General features: G+C 34.8%; 1 protein-coding gene across 2 annotated transcripts; it reads left to right on the top strand.

Annotated features, from left to right (window-relative positions):
• The first annotated feature begins 1,865 nt into the window (after positions 1-1,865).
• LOC104219487 (polypyrimidine tract-binding protein homolog 3-like) lies at positions 1,866-11,675 on the top strand. Of its 2 annotated transcripts, none has more exons than XM_070170734.1 (15): positions 1,866-1,942; positions 2,648-2,711; positions 5,124-5,195; positions 5,282-5,358; positions 5,509-5,590; positions 7,107-7,230; positions 7,574-7,638; positions 7,741-7,790; positions 7,908-7,949; positions 8,064-8,115; positions 8,198-8,246; positions 8,329-8,342; positions 9,859-9,966; positions 10,095-10,238; positions 11,010-11,675. In XM_070170734.1, exons 2-15 carry the CDS (start codon positions 2,655-2,657, stop codon positions 11,397-11,399), a joined length of 1,326 nt encoding a protein of 441 aa, XP_070026835.1. In that variant the 5' UTR covers positions 1,866-1,942; positions 2,648-2,654; the 3' UTR covers positions 11,400-11,675. The 2 variants fall into 2 exon arrangements, with proteins under 2 accessions (XP_070026835.1, XP_070026836.1); XM_070170735.1 differs by lacking the exon at positions 1,866-1,942 and adding an exon at positions 1,948-2,034.
• The last annotated feature ends 624 nt before the right edge of the window (positions 11,676-12,299 follow it).

The raw sequence follows: 12,299 nt of genomic DNA, 5'->3' as shown, positions 1-12,299 counted from the left end.
GTATATATTTAAGCATGTTCATTTCTGATTAAACTGTCAAATAATTAAAATAGAAGAAAATAACGTAAAAATGGCTTTATTAAATCAGTTTGGCAAAATTGATTAAGTTTCTTATTCATAAGGGTTTTAGTATTGCCAACGTTAAGTTAATTGGAATCATGTAGCTAAATTCAGTTAAAACATGAATTAATTAAGCGAATCAAATATTAGGACATGATTTGAATTAAAACAAGGTTAGTTAAGGTTAAATTATTTAATTTTTAGAAATACGGTTTAGTACTCAAGATTATTTCAAATTTTCAGTATTTGTAAATAATTAATTTCAATAGCTCAAGTCATCTAACAATATGATTTTTAATCCGACTATGGGATAATTAGTTTTTTTTAAAAAAAAATTATTTGACAATTCCACGTTGTATTTATAATTATAATTTTTATTACTTTCTGTTAATATTTGTTTTTCTCTTCTATTTAATATGTTATTTTTAAGAATGTAGAGATTGATTTTATATTTATAGACAAACTTAGTAATAATAAAAATGTAGTCATTAAAGGATATTCTTAAAATAAGGAAGGATTTCGCTAAAAATAAATAGATGTAAATAATACAAAAATTTACAGGATTCTCCAATCTTATTTATTTATTTAATTATTTAAAAAAATACTTAGAATTTGGGATGGACTGTTTAGTGAATTTCACTTCCTTCCCCAAAGATAATAACGCGCTAGACTCTTTAGGCGCGATTTAATTAATTTTACCTTCTTAAACTCGGATGCGCATTTCATGCGACCCAAATCTAAATCCTAAAACATTGAATAAAAATGTGTTCCGGATTGCGGGTGCATTTCATGTGACATAATCCAAAGACATGTTTTAAACGATGTTCACATTTTTTTAAAAAAATAATAATAATAAAGTGGTAAAAAGTTAAAATTGGCACATCGGTTCATAATTGTATTAAAATCAGATAAATAAGCCGAATATGACAGTTAAGCGACCGTGCTAGAACCACGGAACTTGGGAATGCCTAACACCTTCTCCCGGGTTAATAGAATTCCTTATCCGGATTTCTAGTACGCAGACTGTAATATGGAGTCATTCTTTTCCTCGATTCGGGATTAAAATTGGTGACTTGAGACACCCTAAATCTCCCAAGTGGCAACTCTGAAATAAATAAATAAATACCGTTTCGATTGTCCTTTAATTGCAAAAAACTCCTACGCCCTTCGCGGAGGTCGGAAAAAGGAGGTGTGACACCCTTAACACAAATAAACGTACTTATTTTAAATCATCTAAAAGAATAAAAGTAATTTTTAATTTTATTTTCATATTTACTTACATAAAATGAAAAATACTTAATTATTGTTTTTAGTAACAAATATTTAAACCTATTTATTTACTTATATAATATTAACCATTAAATTAATCTCTTCATATCCTTATTCGTAATTTGATCTTTCAAAACACTTTTGAAAAGTTTGGCCAAATATAAATTATTGTCCAAAAGTACTTTTCACGTTGATTAGCCAAAAGGCAAAAAGTTTGTGTCCAACTTAATGAGAAGGGCCCGTTTGGCCATAAATGTTTTTTAGTTTTTTTTGGAATTTTTTTTACTTTTTTCTGAAATTAGTGTTTGGTCATAAATTTTTCAATTTTATAAATTTTGAAATTTTTCAAAAATTTAAAAAATTCCTAAATTTTTTTTTCAAAATTTTCACTTAAGATCACTCACAAAAATTCAAAAACAATCCAAAATTATATTCATGTCAAAACACTATTCTAATTTTCAAATATCATTTTTACTTTAATTTTTTTTTAAATTTTTTTTTCCCGTAATAAAACAGACGACTTCGAATAAAAAAATAAAAAGGAAAAATCCCCATGTCGTACTCCAAACCCTAGTCCCCCTCCCTCTCTCTCTCTCTCTCTCCCTGTCTGAAGGTTAGATCTAAGCTTACTTTCTTCTGTAACGTGTTTATCCACTTTTCTTGTACTTTTTAGTCAGTGAGCACTGGGTTTTCGAACCGCGTAAGGTGTTGTAGTCAATGCAAATTTGAAGTTCTTGAATTTGTTTTGAATCACTAATATTGTTTTCTGTGTAGGAAAATCTGATCAAAATTGTTTGGCCCCTGGAAAAGCTGAATCTTGGTTTTATTTGCTAACTAGAGAATCTTTTTTTTAAATTTTACCGGAAAACCTTAATTGTGTATTTGTTTTGCTAGAAAAGCTTAATCTTGTTTTATTTTGCTTTTTAAAATGCCACGTCTGTTGTAAGCTACTTTTGCTTCTTTGGATGGGAAAAAAGATTGAGAGAACTGCTATATTCTCTTACCTTAAGTAAAAAATTAGTGGTAAATGATGATTTCAAGTCAGTAGCCTTTTCGGCTGGGGCTAGGAGTTAGGAGTAAAAGGAAAGTAGCCTTGTTGGCAATAGTTGAGTTTCTTATTCCGTTACTAACAAAATAAGATAGAAAAGTTGGTTTTTGGCTGTAATTTCTTCTTGTTTATTTCTTTTCCTGAATCCTCTTTTTCCTCTGTTGCAAATTTATGTCTTGTATGTGCTTAATCATTTCTTAGCACTCTCTATGATGTGCTTTTAAGTAGTTTATATATTTTCATTTGTTTCATTGTTTTGTTGTGATTCAGGTAAGAAATGACTGATCCTTCAAAGGTCATTCATGTTCGCAATGTGGGGCATGAGATCTCAGAGGTAGTGTTGTAGGGTCTTTCATAATTTTTGTTTGATGGGTATCTACCTTGATGTGTGACCTGTGAGCTCCAAATTTTCATAAGCAAGTTGTTTTTGTCGTTGGTTACTGCCCTTGTTAATAAGGATGAGTGTTTGTAGTGTTTGACATCTTTTTCTTTACGCTGTTGTAAGCTTAAAATCATATGCATAAATTAGTATAAATGAAAATCCTTTATTTCTGATGCATAGCGAAGAAAGAACTATGTATACCTTTTCTCTAGTAAAGAACTATGTATACCTTTTCTCTAGTTTCTTGTTTTTTGACAAGTAATGTACCTTCTCTAATCAGAGAGGAAGTTGAGATAAATCCGATGTAATGGTGTTTTTGCGTTTTTGGGGAAAAAAGGACATACTGAAACAGCTGCAGGAAGGAAATCCGTTTGAGCATTCTTGCAATTTGCTCTGTATGTACCATGCCGCTTCCTGAAATTCTTGAAAAGTTGTACCAGTCAAAATATTTTTTGTGGGCTGCGTCCCGGGGAGGGGAGGGGGGGTTTGAGGTTTCCATGGATCTCTTGAAGATCAGGTTACTGCTGTTTTTAACCTCTCAGCTCTTATTTTATGGCCTAGACTGAATTTTGAAAGAGAATCTGTTTGCAGTAATCTGGCTTATAGTGTTTATTCATCTATTTTTTGAAGGAGCAGTGCGCTCTTCGCTTTTGCAATAGTAAATGTTGGATCTGAAAGTAGAGACAATTACTTCCCTTTGCATTCCTTTAGTTGGAATCGTCTAGTCTTTATGCATGTACGGTTTACATGTATTTTGTGTTAATTATTGGATAGAAAAGATAAAATAATGAAAGAGATATGGAGTACCATTTTTTACAAAAGAATCCTTTTTTTTTTTGAAAAACGCTATCGTCTTGTAATATTGAAGATTAAGTAGGATGAAATTTAACAACAAAGATAAATCAGTTTCGAACTTTAGAGGCTAATTCATGATTTAATTCCTTTATATATCCTTTTCTATATGGAATTAAATGAGCTTGGCCCATTCCAAGGTGGAACTAAATTGGTGTTCAAAGTAACAGCAACATTGCTAAAGTTCCAAATGCAAAAAAAAGGGGAAATCATCACATTTGCCCTTTGATTTATTCGGTATTGTGCTACTTTACCCTCAATTTTAATGTAGGACCAATCTTGTGCTCACTATTAGCTAAAGTTTGTATAAATAACCTCCCACTAATGGAGCTCTATTTAGAACGAAAATAAGCTTAAGAAATTATTAGAGAAGGATAAGGGATACAGCGATGGGACAGGATTAGCAAGACTGAAAGGTTGACGAGCTTATGTTGACCAGACATTTTGATGAAGGTGATCAGAGCCTGGTCATTCTCCCGGAGATTGGATTTTTGAGCGAGAAGAGTGTGAAGATTGGAAAAAGGGACTGGAACATTAGGGGGAGTCCGTCACAGAGTAGGGAGGAGTATATTGGCGGTGATTCCTGGCAAGATAGGCCGGTGTTAGAGAAAAGGAAAAAAATAGAGTAAAAAGGATAGGAGGCTTCAAAGGAAATATCTGCCATTGTAGTAGGGCCTTGCCAGGCCATAAAGGACAATTTAGTTGGAGAGCTGATTGAAGGTCTCCAAAAAGAGGTAATGGAGGGAGAGGAGAAAGGAAGATCAACTTCTTTTTAGTCCTTTAGGTTTTTCTCCTCCTTTTTTTTATGTATTTCTTTTGCGCTTTCTTTAAATAAGGGATCACAGGTTAATGGGTAATTTATTTATATGCGTATTAACTTTAGTTATATGTTTATTCGAGCTAGAGCTCCGTTAGTGTGAAGGGTATTTATGCGACTTTTGGCTAACACCGAGGGAGAAATTGGGCCAAAATTGAAACAGAGGGTAAAATTTGCGCAATATCAAACAGTTCAGGAGTAATTTGGCCCTTCCCTAGAAAAGGTAAAATATTTCTAAAGTTCCTAACATAAATAAAAGAAGGTAAAATATCCCTAAAATCTAACGTTAATAAAAGAGGAAAACACATTTTCAAAGAAGGAATTAAATTATTTTCTCAAAAAGTTTTAACACCAAAAAAAGGGATCAAGTTGTCATCCATTCCTACAAATATATCTAAAGTAAATAAAAAAGGAAAATAGCTTTTCAAGAAAGAATGTAATTGTGTTCGAAGTAAAAAGATATTCTTAACAATTTCTAACGTAAATAGAAAACAAATATATTTATTGTAGTTACAATTTTGCTCAATATGGAATATAAGTTCGAAGAGGTAAAATTTTGATTGATATTTCGCTTTGAAGCTTTGTGCTTTATCTATAATAACATAGATTAGATCTTTCTCCAGCTCATGACGCACCAAAACAATGATTTCGATGGAAACTAATTGATATGCTTTTGATTTTTTGTTCTTTTCCAGAATGATTTGCTTCAACTATTCCAGCCATTTGGCGTCATTACCAAACTTGTAATGCTTAGGGCTAAAAATCAGGTGCTTCTTTCATACTTGCACATTGAATGGCCTCATGATTTATGAATTTACTTCTAAGATTCATTTTTATATCTTGTACCTGTTAGGCCCTCTTACAAATGCAGGATGTCCCTTCAGCTGTAAAGGCATTGCAATTCTACACAAATGTTCAGCCCAGCATAAGGTACCTTCTAAGACAGAAACTAGTATTCCATTTGGAGAACTCCATATGAAGCTTTTCGAATCATCTGTGTATTCCAAGCTGTAAGCTGCACTATTTTTATCAGCATGCTCTGTAGGACATTGATTAGTGACTCGTTTTCTTGTCCTATAGGGGGAGGAATGTTTATGTTCAGTTCTCATCTCACCAAGAACTGACAACTATGGATCAAAATACGCAAGGGCGAGGAGATGAGGTCAGTGATGTTCCTTTTTGCACGTTGCTTTGTGGTTCACTGGTATTTAACTCAGTCCTATACATGGCGGGGTGATTTACTGACGACTACCCCTCCTCTAGTCCTCCCTAAGACTTCGAGATCGAGATCACTGCATTTGCATTGTTATTCTTTTAAATCCCAACATGCATTAATCAGCTTCATGTTCAAGAGAGTCACTTTTTTTTTTGTGTGTTTGATAAAAGATAGTTCTATGACTAGTTCATTCTACAGCAGTTCTAGTCAGAAGCTCACCATTCACTTTATGGTCATGACATTGAAAAGTATTTTCAGGCAATCGTTTGTTATTTGACAAGTAATTAATGAAGTTCATTGGGATGTGAAATGACCATCTTTGTGTGTATTTGAATTGACAGAAAACATGCCAAAATTTCACTTACTTCATCGAAGGAAAAGGAAATTAAAAAGAAGAAAATTATGCCAAAATCTCTACTAGCGTACGCAACATAAGTTAACAAAAATTAAATTAAGTTAATGGATTATGTACGCAACATAAGTTAACAAAAATTAAACTAAGTTAATGGATTATGTATCGCTAGAGTAGTGCGATGTCTAGTGCAAGTTGTGGAAATAAATGGAGAAAATTTGAGATTTCATGATTACACTAATGTGATGGACCAATTAGCTTTGACTTGCAACACTTCCTTCCTATTAAAAACATTTCACTTCATTAAGCTGCTTAAGTGATTCTTCTCTTGCACAATTTCTAATTGCAAAAGTCGGTCAAAGTGATACATCTTGGCGACTACCAGGCAAGCAGAAACTGATCCTTTTGTTTTGGGAGGTTGGCGTTTGGGGGGGGGGTTGCAATGTTGTTGTCACCTGATCGTTTCAGTTGAAAACAGGAGTGTACGTCCTTGAAATAAAAACTATAGGTCTCCTTGTGCAAGCAATGCTTCTTGATGACTTGAAAGAGAAAGCAGGCTACTGAAGTCTAACTCCACTTTGTCCATAGCACAAGTTGTAATTGAAATAGGGATTAAGGGAAGGATCAGATGACTGCAAGAAGTAAAGCGTGTGACTAGCCCACCTCACCAATTTTAAACTTGATCTGACTGACGATCCAAAAGCAGGAAAAACCAGCATTGCTGTTAAAAAAAATCTATTTGCATCTTTCAGTTTTTACCTGATGCAACACTTGCCAGTAAGGCACACAAGAGTTTTTTAGAGAAGTGTCACTTTGTATGAAATAATTAGGAGACATGACACTGAATTTGGGATCAAGGCACTGGGCTAACGATCTAAAGTCAGTAGTAACTTTCTGTAATTTCTTGCTTATTGTCATGTTCTTTTGTCATTATCTCTTGCATAGATCTTTGTGTCTTTATGCCCTTTTTAAGTACTGAACCAAGATGAAGCTTTTTTTATTTTGTTTACTTCTTTTCTCCTTTCTGTCATCTTTTTCTCTATTCATTCTCTTCTCTTCTCTCTCTTCTGTCTCTATGCTGCTCTGCTGTTCGGCTCTCTGGACTCTCAGCCTAACCGAATTCTCTTAGTCACAATACATCACATGCTATACCCTATAACTGTGGATGTGCTGCATCAAGTGTTTTCTCCACATGGATTTGTAGAGAAGATCGTTACGTTTCAGAAGTCGGCTGGTCAGCACCTTCATGTTCTCTCTCTCTCTCTCTCTCTATATATATATATATATATATATATATATATATATATATATATATATATATATACTCGTTCATTATATTTTTCTTGTTTTGGATTTAAGACTAGCTGGAATTTATAGAAGGATCAAGAGAGGAATGGGGATTTCTTTGTTGTATCATAGGACTCCAATTTTGTATTTAAATCATTTGTTTATTCTTATGGTTCTACTGCTTCATGGAGGATATTCGGACTTTTAATATTTATGCTTGCATTAATGCATTCTTGACCATATCTTGCATAATCTCTTGTTTCTGCTGATATTTTCTATGAACTACGTAGGTTTTCAAGCTTTAATCCAGTTTCAACTACAACAAAGTGCTGTTTCTGCAAGGAACTCACTTCAGGTGTGTTTGTGACTTCATAAAATCACTTAATTTATTTGGATTATTTCAGGTTGGTTTATTATTTGAGATAAAATAAGCTTAATGCATACGATTTTCTTGTAGGGGCGTAATATATATGATGGCTGCTGTCAGCTTGACATACAGTTCTCTAAGTAGGTTTCAGTTCGCTCTACAATTTACCGTACTTGCATATCTGCATGCAAATGTTTCCAGTTTTGCTCTCGTTTCTTGTGATAGCTGTGTTAACCATAGATTTATTTGTGATTTAGCCTAGATGAATTGCAAGTGAACTACAATAATGAGCGTTCAAGGTACTTTTGTTCAATTTCAGTGCTTTCTCTTCCCCTTTCAAGCATCATGAAAGAAGCTTTTATTTAATAGTTTGTCGGGACAGTTTTAATTTTGTGCTTTCCGTTTCTGAGTAGGGACTTCACTAACCCGAATCTACCATCAGAACAGAAGGGCAAATCCTCTCAGGTACTTTTCTTGACCTATTTTTATTAGGATACTGTTTGTTCCCAATATGGGTTTGACTTCAATACTTTTCATTGTGTGACAGCAAGGATATGGAGATATGTACTCCTTCCAAGGTTCTGGAGCTCATGCAGGTGCTTAATGCTTATCTTATTGTATTCAATGCCAAATATTATATAGTTTGCTGACTGTATTTTTTCCTTATTGGTTTTCCAGGTGGATTTCCTCAGGTGTGCATCTTCTCGTTATCTTTAACAATTTTTTTGTTGTTTTGGAGGAAAAAACAGCTTCAATTACATCTTCAAGTATTTCAACTTCTGTTGCTTATCTATCTGTGAGCTGGCAGATCTGGATAGCTGAGCGTGACCTCGACTCACTTTTGCTGTCCTTACATTAATTGTTCATACCTCTATACCATTAATGTCTTTGTTGTCAGTATTTGTTATGAAGTATGTATTGAAATTACCATCATTATGCACTCAATGCGATAGTACATGCATAATGATTAATGATGGTGAAGCTTTATTTGCTGATTCTGGTGACGCATTAACTTCTTTTTCCCCCCAATTTCTCTCTCCCTCCCTCTCTCTGTCTTGTGTTTACACAGATACGACATTTACACCTCGATTTTAATCTAGTTGGGTTTGGCTAGATGAATCCTCACTATCATGCTGCTCCATTTCAACCCCTCACAATCCTTATATTTACATATTTAGGTTTTCTTGCAGTAACGATTCTCTAGATTTCCTACTGGCATATTAATCTCTAACAAGAACAGAAGACTTCTAGCAAACATTAGACCTAAAGCATATGTACCCGCATGACTAAAATTCAATCTCAATTAATTTTTCTTCTATTGTCCTCTATTTTTTGCTCAGCATATATAGATTCCAAGAGATGATAGGTCTTGAGACAACTTCCTTCATTGTGGTTTTAGGTCTACCTCATCACCATTTAATATCTTCAATCACCATGGTTTCGTACTTACAAATCGGTGCATCTAAAGATAAACTTACGGCATGACCAATCGTCTGTGCTACTTACACCTTCTGCCAGATATGATAATTTTGTCTGTTTAATCTTTGAATGACTGCACATCCATTTTACATCTGTGTTCTTATGACACTTTTGTGGATACGTAGGACCTTGGAGCCCAACGTTCACCCAAATAATATTGCTGATCTTACAACTGTTTACCTTTCATTTTAGTAGATATCCCCTATCACATACACTTGGTAACACTTCTCTGTTTCAGTATTTTGATTTTATATGTAACATCTTCATTTGTCTTTCCATTCTCCGGAACCGAAACCATCTATATTTTTCGACATGGCCATTCAGATCTCCTCCAATAAAGATTTGTTCGTCAATTGGAATTTCTTGGAAGAAGGTTTCTATCTTCTCAGAGTTTAGTTTTGGTTTGTGCATCTAATCCTATTTGCGGACTTTAGGCATTGATGACATAAATTGTCTCCTTACCCCTTACAAGTATTATCAGATAATCATATACCCAACTATACTTACCTCAATAAGTTTATCCTCATGATTCTATAATGATTCCTATCCTATTCTCATCTTTATCTATCCCACAATACAGAGTATAGAACCCGTGTTTCTACACTAACCTCTCTTTTTAACCCCCCCCCCCCAACCCAATCCCCCCCCTCTCTCTCTCTCTCGTATAAACATGAACTTAAGTAGTAATATTAAGTACCTCAAGTTTTTTTTTCCACATTGTTTAAATAGATGGGAAATGCTGAAGCAATTGCAGCTGCGTTTGCTGGTGGTTTGCCACCTGGAATTAGCGGGACAAATGACAGATGTACTATTCTTGTGTCTAATTTAGATTCAGATGTAAGCTTCTGTTCTTTATCCCAGTATGAGTACCAAAAGACTCTTTCTCCTTTTTATCATTTTTAATATTTTGAAAAGTCGTTCTACTTATCTTGACGTTTGTTCTGATTGCGTTCTCCTAATTGCAGAGAATAGATGAGGACAAGCTTTTTAATCTCTTTTCCCTTTATGGAAACATTATCAGAATTAAGATTCTGCGCAATAAACCAGATCATGCTCTGGTTCAGATGGGTGATGGCTTCCAGGCTGAGTTGGCTGTTCATTTTTTGAAGGTCTGGATGATATTCTCCTTTTTTGTATCTGTTTTGTTTGGAGTTGGAGGTTATTTGTTCCATTTGGTATCAGCATCCTAGACAGATACCTTTCAAAGCATCCAGCAGCTTCTCTTCTAGTTTTCCTTCCCTTGTTTATCTGAGTTTCGTAATTTTTCTATTTTCAGCCCTATCCTCCCCCTCCCCCCAAACTTTACTAGAAACAAGAAAGTTAGTTAAAAATTCTTCCTTCATCTCTTAAAGATAACTTTTTTGTTTTTGTTCTGTTTCTTTATTGGATCAATTTATGTTTCCTAACAACCAGCAGTCATCATGTCTTTTGCCAGTAGCATTGATTCCTCGATTTTCACCAAGCAGATGGATGAAGCGAGTCATATGTAGTACAACATATCAGTAAATTTGTTGCATCCAATATCATTGATAACTACTTTTTGTAGCTCCACAATGTTTCAGTTTATGCTGCTGTCAGTTATGTGGATATACCAGGACACTAGAAAATATTTAGTCATGGGTGGGGCAAGTTCTATTTTCGTTCATGGTTTCTCTTGGCTATACGGCTCATCTTGGAGAAAATTTGAGCTTGGTTTGCAGTGCTAGCTCTGAACTTCTTTCTAACCGTTAACTAAATTATGTCTGATTGTTAACTACTCTCAATTGTCTCATTTAGATTCATCTATTCATGTGCTATAGCCCTTTATATCTTTTGCTTCCTTTTAGTCTCTATGGTATACATTATACTGAAACTATTTCCCCCTCCGGATTTGGATACAGGGGGCCATATTATTTGATAAGCGGCTGGAAGTCAACTTCTCAAAGCACCCCAATATTACTACCGGACCGGACACACATGACTACTCGAATTCAAATCTCAACCGTTTTAACCGTAATGCTGCTAAAAACTACCGGTATTGTTGCTCTCCTACTAAGATGATCCACCTCTCCTCCCTGCCCCAGGATGTAACAGAGGAAGAGATCGTGGCACATCTGGAGGAGCATGGTCCCATCATCAATAGTAAGCTGTTTGAGATGAATGGCAAACAGCAGGCTCTTGTTCTTTTTGAAAAGGAGGAGCAGGCAACTGAGGCACTGGTATGCAAAAATGCTACACCCCTTGGTGGCTCAACCATCCGCATTTCGTTTTCTCAGTTACAGAGCATCTGAAAAGCCTTTGTGATAGGATGATAAAGATGTCAACGCCATTGTAGATGCAATAATAACAATGCTCTAATGTGCTTTCGCGGTGATCTGTAATTTTAGTATCTGCTGCCATTGTACTCTTTCTGCCTCTATTAGCTATTGTACCTTTTTCTCATTGAACTAAAGGAGATCATTGGTAGTTGCTTAAGTTTTTGTAGAAATAGGGTAGTATAAATTCTGATACAGGTTTCTATCCATCATTTGTACAGAGCTTGAAAGCCTATCTTCCGATGCTCGTCATCCATCTGATCGTAGGATTCATCCTTCACTCTTTGTGATCCATCTCCCCATATAGGTTTGCCCGTTCCTCCACCCCCCCCCCCCCCCCCGAAAAAAAAACCCCCTCTTATGACCTCTCCATTGCCCCCACATTATCATAGCTTGTTCCAATTGAAATTAGTAGTCCTTGATACTGTATCTTTTTTCTTTTCTTTTCTTAAGAGTTGCTCTTAATTTTTCTTTTCTGGGCAATGGCTTCCCACCTATTTGTTGCTTAATGGTAGATAAACAACCAGAAAAAGAATGAAGAGAAGATAAAACATGACACTTACCAGCCAAAGGAACGAAAAACGATACAAATAATAGTACTTGACCTTGGGCGACCTCATGGGAAATTGTTATGCAACATTGAGTCTCGTCCTAAGCAAGTAGGGTATGCTTTATCACTGTCCATGACATTTATAGCTTCTTTGGTGTTTTTTTGGGGCCAAAAGTACTTTTTTTCATAGTTAAAGGTGTTTGATCAAGTTTTTAGAAGGAAAAAATGCTTTTGGGTAGAGGTAGAAGAAGTTTTTGAGAAATAGAAAAAAGTAGTTTACTCCAAAAAGCATATTTTAAAAAGAAAAAATGACACTGTATAGTCAC

This window comes from Nicotiana sylvestris, chromosome 3 (assembly GCF_000393655.2).
Source record: "Nicotiana sylvestris chromosome 3, ASM39365v2, whole genome shotgun sequence".
Taxonomy (NCBI): Eukaryota; Viridiplantae; Streptophyta; class Magnoliopsida; order Solanales; family Solanaceae; genus Nicotiana; species Nicotiana sylvestris.
This window is presented reverse-complemented; position numbering and strand designations above follow the sequence as displayed.

Bases quoted from the DNA above. Each gene is read 5' to 3' on its own strand.
- LOC104219487 (XM_070170734.1), top strand. From the start codon at position 2,655: ATGACTGATCCTTCAAAGGTCATTCATGTTCGCAATGTGGGGCATGAG. The intron at 7,950-8,063 runs GTACTTTTGTTC...GTTTCTGAGTAG, and splicing joins TACAATAATGAGCGTTCAAG to GGACTTCACTAACCCGAATC. The intron at 9,967-10,094 runs GTAAGCTTCTGT...TCCTAATTGCAG, and splicing joins TGTCTAATTTAGATTCAGAT to AGAATAGATGAGGACAAGCT.